The sequence below is a fragment of the Cetorhinus maximus genome, chromosome 1, assembly GCF_964194155.1.
Source record: "Cetorhinus maximus chromosome 1, sCetMax3.hap1.1, whole genome shotgun sequence".
In the NCBI taxonomy this organism is placed as follows: Eukaryota; Metazoa; Chordata; class Chondrichthyes; order Lamniformes; family Cetorhinidae; genus Cetorhinus; species Cetorhinus maximus.
The window spans coordinates 222,921,922-222,940,935 of record NC_135879.1 but is presented as its reverse complement, the minus strand read 5'-3'; the positions used below and the strand labels follow the sequence as shown (position 1 = coordinate 222,940,935).

Here is a 19,014-nt window from a genome sequence, read left to right as displayed (position 1 = left end):
CTGCTGATGGCCCACAGTGCCTCATGGATGCCAGCCTTGAGTTGCTAGATCTGTTCGAAACCTATCCCATTTAGCACAGTGGTAGTGCCACACATGATGGAGATTATCCTCAATGTGAAGCTTGGACTTCATCCCCACAACAACTGTGCAGTGGTCACTCCTACCGATTCTGTCATGGACGGATGCATCTGCGGCAGGCAGTTTGGTGAGAATGAGGTCAAGTATGTTTTTCCCTCTTGTTGGTTCCCTCACCACCTGCCGCAGACCCAGTCTAGCAGCTGTGTCCTTTAGTACTTGGCCAGCTCGGTCAGTAGTGGTGCTACCGAGCCACTCTTGGTGATGGACACTGAAGTCCCCTAACTAGACTACATTCTGCACCCTTGCCACCCTCAGTGCTTCCTCCAAGTGGTTTTCAACATGGAGGAGCACTGATTCATCAGCTGAGGGAGGGCAGTACATGGTATTCAGCAGGTTTCCTTGCCCATGTTTGACCTGATGCCATGAGACATCATGGGGAATAGGAGGGTGGGATTTTTAAACCTTGACCAAACTGTGTCTAGGGTTAGGCAAGTGAGGTGTGTAAGCCTTTTTAAAGCAGTTTTCACATTTACCAGGTACAGTTTTGGAGTGGTCATGTTACCAATTGCCCAGTAGGTTAGACTAGCAATCTAGAGAACGTGGTTTCAGATATAACTGGATGGTTTGTGGAATTGAATTCAATTTAAAAGAAAAAATAAATAAAAATGGGCACCTGTAAAAGTCACGAGGGAAAACTCAACTTGTCATTTTGGGAAAGAAGCTTGCCACCACCTTCTCAAGGGTATTTAGAGTTGGAGAATAAATACTGGCCTTGCCAGTGGTGCCCACATCCCAAGAATGAACAGAAAATGACGTTCTGAGAATTCTTTTCAAGCTTAGTGTGTATTGCAGTTAAAGTTTTGCAGCTTCATTCGAGAATTCATTGGAGAATTCTTGTGCTCGCTTGCTGGCATAAATTATGAAAATTGGCTATAGATGGATATTCATTTATGCATGGATTTTAGAGTGCGTTGTTCTGCTTAGTTTCAGTTAACGTTCTACTTTCTCTTTTTTTTAATATATTATTTATATATCATATATCTTCCAAATTAGTTAGGAAAAATATGTACGTTCTTAAAAATGAATGGCTTCATTACTGATATGAATGTTTAGTGTGTTCTCATTTATGCTGTAACAGTTTGCCTGAGTGACTGCTTCTAGTGGTGCTGTTGTCAACTCGTATTAATTCTCCCCACCCTTTTCTTGCAGAGGTGTCTGATCTAGGTGAGTCTGGCTAGTTTGTTGTATATATACTCTTTATTAACCCACTGTGTTTTAAGTACTTTTATTAGGCTGTGAGATCCTTGCATAGTTAAGGACTCTCAGCAAAATGAGGGACTTTTGAATCCTTGTCACTGTAATTCAGGAAGTATTGTGGTCCTCCTTTTCTCCCAATCCAACTAGATTCAAGGAAACTCCAAGTAAAAACAGAGAATGTAAAAGGCTAAAAAAAGAACCAGTGCACTGAAAGTGTTGAAATATTTGTGTGCATTAAGTTGAAAGAGGCTGCAAAAGTATTTTGGATGTATTTACATTCTTTTTTATTCTAACTTGCACTGCTTCTATAATTTGTAAAGAAAGTGCTGTTTATTGTGAAACAGTGGTACACTGGACCCCCACCTTTTTGAGGCCCAGAAAAATAGTCAATGTGCGTAAGTATCCGTGGTTTTTACGTGAATTAGCAGCTTTTGACGCTGCCACTGACAGCAAAATTGGGGAACAATGCATTATTGTTGAAAGTTTTGCTGAGAGCCAAATAGAAACATAGAAAATAGGAGCAGGAGTAGGTCATTTGGCTCTTCGAGCCTGGTCTGCCATTCAATATGATCATGGCTGATCCTCTATCGCAACACCATACTCCTGCTCTCTCCCCATACCTCTTGACGCTTTTAGATTCCAGAAATCTATCTATTTCTTTCTTAAATATATTCAGTGACTTGGCCTCTACAGCCCTCTGTGGTAGAGAATTCCATAGGCTCACCACCCTCTGAGTGAAGAAGTTTCTCCTCATCTCAGTCCTAAATGGCTTATCCCGTAACCTGGGACCGTGACCCCTTGTTCTAGAACCCCAGCTGGAAGAAACATCATTCCTGTATCCAGTCTGTCTGGCCCTCTCAGAATTTTAAACATTTCAATGAGATCCCATCTCATTCTTCTCAACAGGCCTAGTCTACCCAATCTCTCCTCAGACAACAATCCTGCCATCGCAGGAATCAATCTGGTAAACCTTCCCTGCACTCCCTCTCTGGCAAGTATATCCTTTCTTAGGTAAGGAGACCAAAACTGCACACAATACTCCAGGTGTTGTCTCACCAAAGCCCTATACAGCTGCAGTAAGACATCCTTGCTCCTGTACTCAAGTGCTTTTGCAATGAAGGCCAACATACCATTTGCTTGCTTAATTTCTTGTGAACCTGCATGCTTGCATTTACTGGTGTACAAGGACACCCAGGTCCTTGTACATCAACATTTCCCAATCTATCACAATTTAAATAATACTCTGCCATTCTGTTTTTCCTACCAAGTGGATAACTTCACACATACCCACGTTATACTGCATCTGCCATGTATTTGCCCACTCACTCAACATGTCTAAATCACCTTGAAGCCTCTTCACATCCTCCTCACTGCTCACATTCCCATCAAGCCTTGTGTCGTCAGCAAACCTGGAAATATTATACCTGGTCCCCTCATCCAAATCATTGATATATAGTGAATAGCAGAGACCCAAGTCACCACCTACCACTTCGAAAAAGACCTATTTAATCCTACTCTGTTTCCTGTGCCAACCAATTCTCAATCCATGCCAATATCTTACCCCCAATTCCATGTGCTTTAATTTTGCATACTAACCTCTTATGTAGGACTTTATCGAAAGCTTTCTGAAAATCCAAAATACACCACATCCACTGGTTCTCCCTTATCTATTTTGCAAGTTAAATCCTCAAAAAACTCCAATAGGTTTGTCAAACATGATTTCCCTTTATAAATCCATGCTGACTTTGTCCAATCCCCTTGATATTTCTAAGTGCCCTGTTATCACTCTAGCATTTGCCTTACTATTGATGGTATGTTAACTGGTCTGTAATTCTCAGTTTTCTCCCTCCCTCCTTTTTTAAATAGTGGGGTTACATTTGCCACCCTCCAATTTGCCCGGACTGTTCCAGAATCAACTGAATTTTGGAAGATGACAACCAATGCATCCACTATTTCCATTGCCACCACCTTCAGTACCGTGGGATGTAGATTTATCAGGCCCTGGGGATTTATCAGCTTTCAGTTCCGTTAGTTTCTCCAGCACAATTTTTTTCGTAATACTAATTTCCTTCAATTCCTTCTTCTCACTAGACCTTTAGTTCCCTAGTATTTCTGGGAGATTATTTGTGTCTTCCTCCGTGAAGACGTAACTAAAATAGTTGTTTATTTGCTGTGCCATTTCCTTGATCTCTATTATAAATTCTCCCATTTCAGGCTGTAAGGGATCTACATTTGTCTTAACTAATATTTTTCTTTTTACATACTTATAGAAGCTTTTATGTTCCTTGCAAGTTTACTCTCATACTCTATTTTTCCCCTCTTAATCAATCTCTTGGTCCTTCTGTGCTGAATTTGCCCAAACTTCAGGCTTGCAACTTTTTCTAGCAACTTTGGATCTAAAACTATCCTTAATTTCTTTTGTTAGCCATGGTTGGGCCGCTTTTCCTGATGTGTTTTTGTGCCAGAAAGGAATGTATAACTATTGCAATGCATACATTCGTCCCTTTAAATATTAGCCATTGTCTATCCACCACCATGCCTTTTAATGAAATTTTCCAATCTATCTTAGCCAACTCACGCTTCATACCTTCATAGTTTTCTTTGTTTATATTTCAGACCCTAGTTTCAGATTGGACGACTTCACTTTCCATCTTAATGGAGAATTCTATCATGTTATGGTCACTGTTCCCTTAAGAACCCCACACAACAGGATTATTAATTAACCCCTTCTCATTGCACAATAGCAAATCCAGAATAGCCCGTTCCCTAGTTGGTTCCTCGACGTACTGGTCTAAAAAAACCATCTCGTACACATTCCAGGAATTCATCTGCCACAGCATTATTGCTAATCTGGTTTGCTCAGTCTATACGGAGGCCTGTAGACAACTCCCATTAATATTTTCCACCCCTTGTTGCTTCTTAGCTCTGCCCAGACTCATTCTATATCTAGATTTTCTGAGCCAATATCCTCTTTCACTATTGCACCGATTTCATCCTTAACTAACAATGCCACGCCACCTCCTTTTCCTTCTTACCTCTCCTTCCTAAATAGAGTACCCTTGGATATTCAGTTCCTAGCCTTGGTCTCCCTGCAACCATGCCTCCGTAATCGTAATCATATCGTACCCGTTTAGACCTATTTGTGCTGTTAATTTGTCTATTTTTATTGCAAATGTTCCATGCATTCGGAAACAGTGCTTTTAGACTTGTCTTTTTAACATATTTTTGCACATTCTTTTTTGTTCTATGGCCCTATTTGCTGTTAGCCCTTGTTTCCTCTGCCTTCCGCTTTTGCTTTCTACTTTTCTGTGTTTCATTCCTATCTTTGTTTCCCTCTCTCTTGTGTCTCCTCGCACAGGTTCCCACCCCCCCGCCACTCTAGTTTCAACTGCAACAACCCCACCCCCCAACTTCCCCTCCCCACCGCCCACAGTACTAGTGAATACCCCTGCGAGGATATTGGTCCCTGTCCTGTTGGGGTGCAACCTGTCCAGCTTGTACAGGTCCCATCTTCCCATGAGTTGCCTCCAGGAATATAAATCCCTCCCCGCTATACCATCTGTCCAGCCACACATTCATCTGGTCTGTTCTCCAGTTCCTGATCTCACTGGCATGTGGCACTGGGAGTAATCCTGAGATTACTTCCTTTGAGGTCCTGCTTTTTAATTTATTTCCTAGCTCCCTATGTTCTGCTTTCAGGACCTCATCCCTCCTTTTACCTATGTCGTTGGTACCAATATGGATGACTACCTCCGGCTGTTCAACCTCCCCCTTCAGAATTTCCTGCAGCTGCTCAGTGACATCCTTGACCCTGGCACCAGGGAGGCAACATGCCATCCTGGTGTTACGACTACGGCCGCAAAAATGTCTATCAGTTCCCCTTACAATAGAATCCCCTATCACTATTGCTCTCCCACTTTTTTTTCTCCCCACCCTGTGCAGCTGAGCCACTCGTGCCACAGACATGGCTCTTGCTGCACTCCCCTGAGAAACCATCTCCCCCAGCAGTATCCAAAACAGAAAAATCTATTAGGGAGGGAGGTGGACTCCGGGAACTCCTGCGCAACCTGCCTAGTGCTTTTACTCTGTTTGGCAGTCACCCGTTCCCATTCTGCCTGTGCGCTCTTTACCTGCAGTGTGACCACCTCACTGTACCTGCTATCCACGAAGATCTCATCCTTGTGGATGCTGCACAGTGACTCAAGCTGCAGCTCCAGCTCCGAAATGTAGTTTTCGCGTAGCTGCAGCTGGAGACACTTCATGCACACATGGACTTCCTGGACGCTGGAACTGTCCCTGACTTCCAACATCACTCAAGAGGCCGAGCTGTCCTGTTATGACTTGCCCTTAAATTACTTGTTTTACTTTTAATTCCTTGAGTTTAGAGAATATCAAGGACAGAATAAATACTCACCAGGTCCTACTTACCAAGGCTGCTGCTCTTTCTTCTGAGGAAAGGTAGGAAATGAAAGGATCACTTCCTTCCCTCTTCAGCAAACTCCCTCTCTCACCAAACTCCAACTTAAACACTTCAGTGCGGGCAAAAAGCCACACTCTAGTGCGGGCAAATATTGAAGCAGCTTTGAATACTGGAAACTGGTTACACTACTTAAACGCTGTCTTGATTGCTGGGTTGGAGTTCTTGCATCCAGAGTTACAGTGACATGCATTGTTTCATGGTATTTTATATTTCTATTCCACACTACATGGTGAAGTTACTTTCCTTAGCATACCATTGTACTTGGTAAGATTGCAACCAAATGATGTGTAGTTTTACAGTACCTGTTAACTAGACAGATGAGCTACCAGAATTTCAAATGCAAAATACTGCAGATGCTGGAAATATGAAACCAAAAAAATTTATAAAGCTGGAAATATTTAGCGGTTCAGACAGCATCCATGGAGAGAAATAGAGTTAACATTTCAGCTGGGGGGTGGGGGGGGATGGTGGTCCAGTGTGTGTGCTGATGATGGAGTCAGGCCCGCCATGATTGGAGGCAGCCACAGAGGCTGCCGGGTGTCGAGGCAGGCTGGTTAAAAGGCCCACCTCAGTTCTCTGGGACTTTGTCCCAGTTATGTTGTTAAACATTAAGCCCTCTAGCCCTTGCTCTCACACCCCCCACCCAATCATCATGCCTTATCCATGTCAACTTATGCCCTTCACCCACCCTAGTTTTCCTTCATACCATCCGTGTCAACTTGTAGCACTTCCATGACAATTCACCCAGTGTGCACTCTGTACAGAGCCAATGAACCCTATAGTAACAATGGACTAGATTTTACGGCTGCACGTGTTTTCAGCGGGGCACGTAAAATATGTCAGGTGGGTAGCCCACTGCCTCCCATCCACCCTCAACCCACTCTCCATAATGTGGAAGGATGGCATTGGGAGAGGTGCTCACTAACCCACCTGCCCATAGGCCTATTGAGGGTCGTATGTGGTCAGCTATTGCCCACTTAAGGCCTTCAATTCACTTCCATTGCCATAATACACTAGGCAAGAGTGGGGAGGCCTTTTTCTTTAAACAAAGTTGGTGAAAAGGTGGGAAGGAAGGAACATCATTCAGGCGTGCCCTGTGTGTATCCGAGGCAGCCTCCCACCCTCCTTGTGTGTCTCTACCTGGCCTCCAAATCCCATCCATCTTTCACTCCTCAGCCCCTCCTTCCCGAGGGTGCCTGAACCCTCCTTGCCCAAAAGGCCCTTGACGTACCTGGGCCTGTTATCTATCCTTGATCACTGTGGGCCTCCTTGCAGTCCCAGCAGTGCTCACTACTGAGTTCTGGCGCTGCTGAGGCTGCAAGAGCTACCAACCAATCAGATTGGCTGACAGCTCTTGAGAGTGGGACTTCTTCTACCTGAGGGCTGTTAAAACTGCAGGGTGACCTTATTTGGTTTGGAACTGACTTTTTTTCTGGGGAGCAAACAGTACAGCCCGCCCCCACCTCCGTCCACCCTCCGGAAAATCTAGCGCAATGGCATGTGTGGAAAAACGTAAAAAGAGAAACAGCTATTCGTAACTTAAAGTCTCATTACGTATGCTTGGCTGAGAGCCCGACTTCTGTTAGTTTCTTGAAACAGTTGCACACAAGGGAAACTGTTGCTCGATTGGCAGCTGCTTTTCTTGGATCTATTTTGTCAATGGTTCAATGTTTATTTACACAAGATAAAGAGGTGTCAACTGCTTATAGTTTCTGCTATTGATACTTTAAAGGCTTCATTGATTGACACTTTTATAGGGTTGTAGTAGCAGCAGTTTTTTTAAAGTTATGAATGTCTGATATTTTTTTAAAATGGCTGTTTAAAGACATGCCATTGTTATTATAGGGTTCATTGGTTCTGTACAATGTGTGTACTGGGTGAATGGGCATGGAAGTACAATGAGTTGGCATAGAGGGTATGAGGGACCATTGAGGGCGGGTGGATGTGCAGGGGTTGGCATGGGCAAGACCTGTCCCCACATCCATACTATGGTTCCTCTGAGGGGCCATGAACCACGAGTCCTTGAGAAGCTGACCAGACTTCATCAAAATTGCGGAGGGTCTAGGAGATGCTTATGCAATGGAGCCAGCCAGGTCGGGAACTTGTGCTAGCAAACATTGGGGCGCTGGGAATGGGAGCAGGAATCCCATCCGCCTTTTTTTTAAACAGGTCCTTAGAACCTCCCCATCTCTGCTAAAATCCAGCACATTAACTCTGTTTTTCCCTACAGATGCTGCCTGACCTGCTGAGTATTTCCAGTATTTTCTGTTTTTATACTAGAATTGCAGACTTTGGATCATGATCTTTACATCTGTTGTCCTGTGCAAGGGAAAGTAACACTTTTTTTTGCTGATTGGCAAGTAATACATTTTCTGAAATCAAAGCTATCTTAATGTGATTTCCAGAATGAATCTAATTCCTGTTTTTAATGTTTTAATTTGTTCCCTGTTGTCTTTTGTGTACATGTCACGTTTGTTTAATATTTAGGTTAATAACTATGAATTATATGCCTTTCTGTTTTGTAACCAAAGTGACCTTTAACTATCATAAGAAATGATTTGTGGATGCCTTTTCCTTTGTGTGGTGAATAATGAATGCATACCTGATTTCTGTTTTAAGAGTTGTTCATAATGCTGCAATTACCGTTGGTTATTGCTAACCTAGTCAAGTTTATCATATGCTACTCCTATTTACCAACTTCAGTGGGGCAAGAATGGATCTGGGCCGAATAAATTGGAATCAAAGGTGGGCAGGAAAAATGGTAGCTAAACGATGGGCTACCTTGATAAAAGAGACTGTCCGGGCACAGTCAAGGCATACTCCTTCGAAGGGAAAGTGCGGGACAAACCAATTCAGATCTCCTGGATGACAAAAGAGATTCAGGTTTAAGATGAAGAAAAAAAAGTGTCCTTATATAAAACACAAGGAGCTATAGTAGATCATATGGCCCATTGAGCCTGCTCCTTTATTCAATATCATTTTGGCTGATCTTGGGCTTCAACTCAATTTTCCCACCCACTCCCTTAATTCCCTGAGAGACCAAAAACCTATCTATCTCAGCCTTCAATGTTTTCAACGATTAGAGCATCCACAACCCATAAATGTAAAGAATTCCAAAGATTCAAAACCCTTTGAGTGAAGTAATTTCTCTTCATCTGTTTTTTTGGGTTGGAGGAAGGTTTGTAGTGGAGTTTCCCAGGGGTCAGTGTTGGAATTCTTGCACTTCCTGATATATATTAATGACATGGGCATGAGAGAGAGATTTACAGAAAAGATTCACAAGAATGGTTCCAGGGTGAGGAGCTTTTGTTACACAGATTGGAGAAGTTGGGACTGTGTTCCTTGGAAAAGAGAAGTCCAAGAGGAGATTTGATAGAGGAATTCAAGATCATGAGGGTAGAGTGATGGAGGCAGGTTCCATCGAGGCATTCAAAAGGGAATAAGACTTATCTTAAAAGGAAGAATGTGCAGAGTTATGGGAAGAAAGCAAAGGAATGGCACTAGGTAAATTGCTCCTTCAGCGAGCTGGTGCAGGCACGATGGGCATGGCCTCCTGCGCTGTAGCAATTCTGTGACTCTTGGCTGAAAATGTAGATTCACATGTCTTTGCAGAAGGCTTTCACAAAGGAAATATACAAGAGGCTTTCATGTCACAATAAATAAATACTCTTAATGTCCTTAGTACTTTTGAAAGAGTACTCTTAATGAAAATTAATTTTAAAATATCATAATCCTAGAAAATACTTGTGCAAAAGTTTTTCCCTTCCTCAATGTTACTGTGTAAATTTTCCCAAGTATGTGAGCTGCTTAACTAAGCTTTGTGCAAATTTATATATAGTACTATGCATGTAAAATAACTGGCATGCGGTTGTGTAATTGCCATTTTAATTCCATGAAATGTTTTTATCTGTATTTAATTTTTCTGTAATTGAAAAAAAATTAATCCCAAATGAATGGTTCTTCTCCCAGAGTAAACTTGTTACATACTCTTTTTTTTTTAAATGGTATTTCTAAACTGTAGCTGGCCAGCTGAGCACCGATGACCTTAACTCATTGATTGCCCATGCCCATCGTCGCATTGACCAATTGAATAGAGAGTTGGCAGAACAGCAAGTGCGGGAACAGCAGCACATTGACATGGCACTTGAGCATCAGAAACTGGAACATAAGAAAGTTTTGGAAACAGCAGTGACAAAAGCCCTGGAGCATTATCGATCAGAAATCCTTCTTGAAAGGGACAAAAAGGTAAGGCACAAGCCCAGTTCTGCATGGGCTTTATTAGCCAATATCTTGTAGACATTATAAAGAATAGTTTCTTAGATTTTTAAAATACATTGCCAAGTACTTTAATGGTATGGGCCTCAATAATTTAGAGGTTAGTGGATTGCTATCATGGCACACCAGCATGTTGCTGGCACATCCTGTTTTATATGGGACCTACAGGACACTTCCTGCACACCTGGTTTTCAGAAGAGTTGTCAGTTGCTCAAGCTTTTGCTTTGATGAGTGGCTGGAGTCATTTCAAGGACTCAGTTATGAGGAGAGGTGGAAAAGATAGGATTTCTCCTTCGAACAGAGAAAGTTAAGCGATGACTTAATAGAAGATTTCAAGATGAAAGGTTTTCATACGGTAGATAAAGAGAAATTATTCGCTCTGGTGAGTGGGTCAATAACTAGAGGTCATGATGCAAAACCATTGGCACAAAATCTAAAGGGGAGATGAGAAGCAATTTCTTCACTGAATTGACAGGATCTGGAATGCTAATAATTTTAGAAAGGGACTTGGAAGAGAACTTGAAGGTGAGGGACCTATGGGGTATAGACAAAAGGTATGGAACTAACAAGACTGCTCTTTTAAAGAGCCAGACTGATTGGCCTTTTACGTGCTGTAAGCTCCTAAGATTTTATGTACAGATTATTATAAACACTAGTCAATTAATAACTATTAACCAGAACTTGTGCAATTAAACTTTGAAAAGTTGCACAAATCTTAATTTGTCATGCTGTTTCCTAGTTCGTAGCTGAAGTGATAAGAGTGGTAAACTGCTTCAAAACTGACTCTACTGGCTTTTTATGACCCTTTATGGTCTAAGGTTTTTCACTTCTGGGAGAATTGATGGATTATTTCACAGCCATGGAGAGGGCAGAAAAAAGATTTATGTTGGCACATTATAATGTCAGCTAATGCAAAGTAACATTGACACTATAATACTCAAGGAGCAGACCCCATAGTGTCTGCAGAATATAGTTTTGTATCTAGTATTTAAAAACCTTTTGTGATTTGAGGATTTAAGCAATGTTCCAGAACCCATCCTGATCATGCTACTCTCCACATGATGAGATTCCTCATTTTATTGCTTTGTTTTGAAGGATTCTATCTTTTGCAAACAGATATTTGTAGGTAATAGCCTGGTTATGTGAAGTGTTTATTTGATGTAAAAGGTAGGGTGAAAGAGAAGCTGAAAGGAGATATAGTGGAGCACAAAAGGAGATTAGAAATTTTAAAATTAATATAAAAACACATTGGGATAATTCATATTGATAAATATTCTCACCATAAATTGAGAGGCTGAATAATGAATGAATGACTGGCTGGTTTTACTGTTTGATGATTTGGTCATGACTGTGTTGATTCAGGATTGGTATCGAGAAATAAGATTGGAGTGGATAAGCTCAACATTCGAAGCAGAGGAAGATAAAGGAGAAGGCAAGGCAATGGCTTTGCTCTAGTTAACAATTGCAGAGTCATGGCAAAAATCACTGATATTTTATGAAAAGAATACCTGCCCGGCTGTAACCACATATTTTGTTAAGTAATGTTAGTATCAGCTGTGTTATAGGCTGCTCTATTTCCAAGATGATGGAAGTGAAAGGAATACAAGAAATGTCAAAATGAAATCAATTGAGTACAGTTTTCTTTCAAATTCAGGCAGAAGAAGTACGAGAAGTGATGGAGGCCGAGATGCGAACCCAGCTACGCAGGCAAGCTGCTGCTCACACTGATCATCTGAGGGAGGTACTGAAGGTTCAGGAACAGGAATGCAAAGGAAAATATCAGGAGGTAAACTTTACACTGAATATTAAGCCACTTATGGCAAAATAAAATAATTAAACCTTCAAAGCCAGCCAAAGCTTGCTCTTCACATTATGCCTAATGGCTCCCAAATGGCTCTGAAGAAGAGTCATAAGGACTCGAAATGTTAGCTTTGATTTTCTCTGCACAGATGCTGTTAGACCTGCTGAGTTTTTTCAGCATTTTTTGTTTCAGATTTCCAGCATCTGTGGTACTTTGCTTTTATCTTGCAATGAAGGAGCCTGATTTCCTCTGAAAAGTTCCTTTGTGCAGAATTTTATTAACTGGTTTAACTCAGCACTGAAAATGGAATGTTTAAAAACACTTCAGACTGTAATTTTGAGTAAGAAATGGCGTGTGCAAGCACACATACATTTCTCACCTTTCACAGTTACACCAAAGATTGTTAGTTATCTGAAAGACGCAATTCCACTGTGTGAAGAACGTCACTGATTCTTCCATTTCCGGTCAAGCCAATCAAGTAGCCTTGAGTAAAATTATTCGTTTTGGGCCAATTAGGGTTGTTAAGGGCAGCTTAGTACAATTTTTATATGTAGTAAAATTTTATACCGCTTGATTGCATTTTTTTAAATTTGCAGGAGTTGCAACAAAAGATATCTGAATATGAAATTGAATTCAGACGCTTGGCTCAGGAACAACTGGACAATTTTACACTGGACATGAATGCAGCTTATTCCAGGTTGAAGGGTATTGAACAAGCAATGGAAAGTGAGTGATTGCTGGTCATTAGCAAGTATTTTGCCTAAAGTTTACAAAAACTTGGTGAGATGCATCCAGCGAGTATTCTTATCACATTTTTCTGACAATAATTGTGGATGAAGAGTCACTGAACTAATTCTTCCCTGACAATTTAGTTTTTAATACTTAATCCCCACACCCATCTTATATAGTGGTGTGTGATATTTGTCAACAGGTTGCTGGAATTGGTCTCTGAGTAATGACATTATTGTCACTGGACGGTACATATTGTATTCTTGTTGAAAAAAGATAGCAAATCAAAATTGAAGTTAAACCTTTTAGGAGTGAAATCACAAAGCACTTTTTCACATACAGTGTAGTGAAGTCTTTCCCCAAGATGCTGTGAATTTTGGAACAATTGAAATCTTTTAAGACTGAGGTTGATAAGATTGTCATGTAGGCATGAGTAATAAGGGATTTGGAGTTGAAGTACAGACGATCCAACAACAATAACGTTATATTTGTATATTTGCCTTTAATGTAATAAAATGTCCTAAGAGCAGAACAGGCTCCAAGGGTTTGATGGCGTACCCCTGTTCCTATGATAGGGATGCTATTCTGGAAGATGAGTGACAAATCCTATAATTATGGGAGGGCATATTGTTAAAAATCAAAATATTCCAAATGCTGGAAAACTCAAATTAAAAACAGGAAGAGCTGAAAACATTCAGCAAGTTAGGGGGCACCTGGAAAAGATAGGGTTAACAATTCAGGCCAATGTCCACATCAGATGAACTGATCTGAAGAAAAGGAGGCGGGAAAAAGAAATTGGTCTGTGATTTGGTGGAGGTCAGGAGATGACAAAAGGAGGCAATAATGAGAGAAATAAAAGATATATCTGGGGATATGTAAATAGCTAAAGCAGGAGGGCAGAGGGGAGACAATGTCCCAGTGATTTGGGAGTATGATGGAAGAAAAAGGCAAGTGACAACAGGGGAATGGACTATGTTGCTGGTCATGTACTGATATGGAATGCCCATCCCATATTATAAGTAAAAAGCAAAAATAATGTTGGAGAGATAACATACACAGTTACATTCTCATTCTTGTTTTCAAATCCTTCCATGGCTTTATCCCTATCTCTGTAACCTCCTCCAACCCCACAGCCCACCGAGATACATGCCCTCCCTTAGTCCTGGCCTCTTTTGTATCCCTGATTTTAATCGCTCCACCATTGGTGATCATGCCTTTGGTTGCCTGGGCCTCAAGCTCTGAAATAGCCTCACTACACCTCTCTGCTTCTCTACATTGCTTTCCTCCTTGTTATGATACAGCCAATGGTAAATGCTTAGTTGTTCAAACCCCAGAAGGAAACTTTAAACAACTGTCACAACTAATTTTCAATTTGTATAAATTTCGAGATGTGTGCCTTGAATTCAGTAGTAATAAGACCACCAAATCTTATAGATTTTTATAAAACTAAATCAAACATTTATTAATAAGAGAAATGATTTTAAATACATGCATAGATCTACAAATTACTACTATGATAACTTCTAAATCCCCCTAATCAATCTAACTCCCAGTTACACCTTCACTAAGGCAACAGTAAGACACAGATTTCAAAGGCAAAGAATCATGATATCCTGAACAAGTCGAATTCCAAGTGAGTTTTCTTAACTTTTAGTACTTTGAGGATAGCCTCTTGAGGCATAGATGCTGAAGGCTTTTCACACACTTGTAAGATCTTAAAAATGCCTTCCCTGACACACAGCCTTTTCTCCTTTATATGTATTTTCCCCTTTGAATACAAATACCCATTGTTTCACTGTCTTTGGACTTTATCTCCCTGATAATAAAACCCTCTCATGGCACTAAGTTTTACCATTAATCTTTGGCAAAAATAAACACACTGTTTCTAAACCTCACCTGGCTAGGTGACACATTTCACCCCTCCTTTGAAAACAATCTAGTCTGGTTTATTTAAAAATGCAAATATTCCCTTGACACCTATGCTTTTAAACTTCCCCATGTTTACCTAATTAACATTTCAAACCTAACCCCTCTTCTTAGATCCTAGTACCCAGACTAATTAAATTAAGTCTCTCTCTCTCTCTCTCACACACACACACACACACACACACACACAACAACACACATACATATATATATATATATATATAGAGACACATCCTGCTATTACTCTATTTTGCAATAAATTCCAATTACATTAAGATAATTATATTCACTTGACATCTTTTAAGACACTGCTTTAACTTGATCAAAGAAGTAGGTTTTCTGATCATCTGACGTACTAGCTCCCTATGTAGGTCGGTGTCATATCCTGTTTTATAATGCTCCTGTGAAGTGCTTTGGTACGTTTCTTTGCATTCAAAGGTGCTATACAAGTATAAGTTGTTGTTGAATAGGAGTAAGCAATCCAGCCTGTCCCACCAATTTTTTATGTAATTGTGGCAACATATTTTCCATAGAAGCAGGAGTAGGTCATTTGAGCCTGCTCCGCCATTCAATATGATCATGGCTAATCCTCTTTCTCTCCCCATACCCCTTGACACCTTTAGAATCTGGAAACCATCTATTTCCTCCTTAAATATATCCAGCATACCATTTGCCCCCTTAACTGCTTGCTGCAGCTGCAGGCTTGTTTTCAGTGATTGATGGACAAGGACACCAAGGTTCACAAAGACTCCTTTGACAGCACCTTCTAAACCCACGACCATTACCATCTAGAAGGACTAGGGCAGCAGAGAGACGGGAACACCATCACCTGTTAGTTCCCCTCCAAGTCACTCACCGTCCTGACTTGGAAATATGTCGCCGTTTCTTCACTGTCGCTGGATCAAAATCCTGGAACTCCCTTCCTAACAGCACTACACCTCATGGACTGCAGCGGTTCAAGAAGGCAGCTCACCACCACCTTCTTAAGGGCAACTAGGGATGGGCAATAAATGCTGGCTTAGCCAACGAAGCCCACATCCTGTGAATGAATTTATAAAAAAGGTCCCTTTGTACATCAACATTTCCCAATCTATCGCCATTTAAATAATACTTTGCCATTCTGTTTTTCCTACCAAAATGGATAACTTCACACTTATCCACGTTATACTGCATCTGGCATGTATTTGCCCACTCACTCAATTAATCCAAATCACCTTGAAGCCTCTTAACATCCTCCTCATCACTCACATTCCCACCTAGTTTTGTGTCGTCAGCAAACTTGGAAGTATTACATTTGGTTCCCTCATCCAAATTACTGATATATATTGTGAATAGCTGGGGCCCAAGCACTGATCCCTGCGGTACCCCACAAGTCACCGTCTGCCATTCCGAAAAAGACCCGTTTATTCCTACTGTCTGTTTCCTGTCTGCTAACCAATTTTCAATCCATGCCAATATATTACCCTCAATCCCACGTGCTTTAATTTTACAGACTAACCTCTTATGTGGACTTTATCAAAAGCTTTCTAAAAATCCAAATAAACCACATCCACTGGTTCTCTCTTATCTATTCTGCTCGTTACATCCTCGAAAAAAACTCCAGTAGGTTTGTCAAACATGATTTCCCTCTCATTAATCCATTTTAACTTTGTCTAATCCCATTGATATTTTCTAAGTGTCCTGTTATCACATCCTTTAAAACAGATTTTCCCTACCCAGCACCTGTGCAGAAAGCCCAAGAAGCTATTAGCAAATAACTGTGGAGATGATCAGTTTGCACAGGCCTTAGTTAAAGCTCTTCCTCAAAAGTGTCTCCCAACTATAAAAAATATGAATCAAGCTGTATCATTTCTCATTGCTTCTCATATATGCATATATATAATTATAATTACATATCTATTTATAATTAAAAGCTTAGTGTCTTCTTCAACTACCTTCATGAATTGTATAATGTCTCATTTCAGGTCATGCAATTGCTGAAGAGGAGGCTAGAAAGGCGCATCAACTCTGGCTCTCCATAGAAGCTCTGCAATACACACTAAAAACGGCCTCTGGTGATAGTCTGACAGAACCTCTACAGAAAGCCCTGGAAGCTATTACAAATAGCTGTGGAGATGATCAGTTCACACAGGCCTTAGTTAAAGCTCTTCCTCAAGAGTGTCTCTCCCGTGGCGTGTACAGTGAAGAGGCATTGCGTCATCGATTCTACACAGTACGGAAAATAGCACGACGTGTGGCCATGATAGATGAGACGAGAAATAGCCTCTATCAATATTTCCTCTCCTACCTGCAGTCCTTCCTATTAATGGAGCCCCAAGTAGCAAAGCCTCCTGAGGAACTTAACCCTGAAGACCTGGACACATTTAGACTGTTATCGTACGCTTCGTTCTGCGTTGAACATGGCGACCTAGAGCTTGCAGCTAAATTTGTCAACCAACTTCGTGGAGAACCAAGAAGGGTGGCACGAGACTGGCTGACAGAAGCTCGTGTGACCCTCGAAACAAAGCAAATAGTAGAAATCCTTTCAGCTTATGCCAATGCGGTTGGTTTGGGTACCACACAAGTTCAATAATTCAACAGAAAACAGTCCTTATCACGACAGGAAAAATGGAGTCCAACCCTGTAAGCACTATGTTACTGATTTCACTGACTGTTCCAGTGTATTTCTAGTAGATGGTACAATGAAGTACGTTGTTGGAATGTGTGTTTGTAATTTGGTATAATAGTTTTATGGATTGGACTTTGTAATTGAACCAAATAATCATTTCAACTCACTGTATGTTGATTTTTCCCTTCAGATGCATATCAATAAAACAATTAAACAATGAATGGAAAATTTATATTGATATATTTAAAAATACTAAAATTGAAGTATGACCAGTTACTAGTTCAAGTGATAGTGAATCATCAGATGATGCGTCCCTAGATTCTGTTTTTGCTCTGTGGATGATCAACCAAGGGTTGGAATAACTGTTGGTTACTCCTTGATTTGTAGTGACCTAAATCTGTTGAATAATTGGATTTGTAGAGATGAGTTAACACCAAGTAAAGAAACTGATCATCTGAACATCCATCAAGAAGCAGCTAAGGGCAAATTCATAATGGACCTAGTTATTAGCATAAGGTTCTCAATTTTAAAGATTGAATTGAAGCATTATAGATTTATTCATGCACAATACATGCAATGGTACTTAAAAGGTAGTATTTACAATCCCTGCTAATGGCTATTGGTTGGGGATTCAAGGTTGTTGCAGTTCTGAGCTTAGTATCTTTGGCCTTTATGAACCCAAATACTCATTACACTGCCTGGTTTTATACATTTTTTTTAATGCAGTCTGTGACCATCTATACCATTCAGCAAATACCATAGCTAAATTTAAAGGTAAAATACAACTCCATATGAAGAGAATATAATTGATTTGTCCTTTAGTTTTCCTTGCGTTTCCAAACCATCACGAAGACTGCCTTTTGCCACCTTGGTTACATCACCCGACTCTGCCTTGGCACGAGCTTATCTGGTGCTGAAACCTTCATCCTTGCCTTTATTATCTAATAGACTTGACTATTTCAACATATGCCTGGCTGGCATTCCTAGCTCTATCTTCCGCAAACTTGACATTAAAAGCTGCTGCCTGTGTCTGAATGTGCACTTGTTCGACTCGGCCATCTCCCCTGTGCCCACTGATCTACATTTGGCTCCTGGTTAAGCAACAGCTTAATTTTAAAATTCTCATCCTTGTTTTTAAAATCCCTCAATGGCCTTGCCCCTCCCTTTCTCTGTGATCATCTTCAGCCCTACAGGCCCTCTGGCCTCTTAAGCATTCCCATTTTAATTGCTCTATTGGTGCCCATGCCTTCAGGTACCAAGGTCCTCTCTATCTCTCTTTTTGCTCCTTTTAAAACCTATCTCTTTGACCAAGCTTTTGGTCATCTGGCCTAATATCCCCTTACGTGGCTTAGTGTCAAATTTTGTATAAAGGTTTTTTTTAATGCACCTTGGGACTTTTTGTTACATTTGAAGGCACTATATCAATACAAGCTGTTGTTTAATAAGCTCTTGTTGAGCTAAGTATAACACACTTTGCTATCCGATCAAGGGTTTAATTCGTTTCAGATGTGACTGTTAAGATAGACTTTTAAATAGACCCGTAAAAGTATAACATTAATAGACTTCATTCGGGACAGTCTGATATTTCTTTAGAGTATGACCAAGCAATACAGAACACTAATGAACAAAGTCAATAGTCTGAATAATTTCCTTCTTTCCTCATTTAGTATCATGGACATTCTCGGTTATCTTTAACGCATTAATAGGTCAAGCACCAGACCATTTTGACATCAAGCACTGGAGTAATGGGAATCTTTTCCAGTCTTGAGTGGGCTGTGAAGACAGAAGGAAACATGTAATTTAACATGCTGAAGCACCTCTTGCTGGTGAAATGATCAGCAACGTTGACAGGAGTTGGGG

At 40.7% G+C, this 19,014-nt stretch overlaps 1 protein-coding gene across 5 annotated transcripts in view; it reads left to right on the top strand.

Annotated features, from left to right (window-relative positions):
* immt (inner membrane protein, mitochondrial (mitofilin)) overlaps window positions 1–17,382 on the top strand; it is a 75,579-nt gene extending 58,197 nt beyond the window's left edge. For 3 of the 5 annotated variants that reach the window (XM_078553776.1, XM_078553758.1, XM_078553751.1), the window contains 4 exons: window positions 9,837–10,060; window positions 11,745–11,876; window positions 12,488–12,617; window positions 16,511–17,382. In XM_078553776.1, the coding sequence (XP_078409902.1) occupies window positions 9,837–10,060; window positions 11,745–11,876; window positions 12,488–12,617; window positions 16,511–17,118 (1,094 nt within the window). In that variant the 3' untranslated portion in view covers window positions 17,119–17,382. Of the gene's footprint in view, window positions 1–1,287; window positions 1,303–9,836; window positions 10,061–11,744; window positions 11,877–12,487; window positions 12,618–16,510 lie in introns of all 5 variants that reach the window. The other 2 variants (XM_078553741.1, XM_078553767.1) reach the window with 1 other exon arrangement.
* Window positions 17,383–19,014: the final 1,632 nt, after the last annotated feature.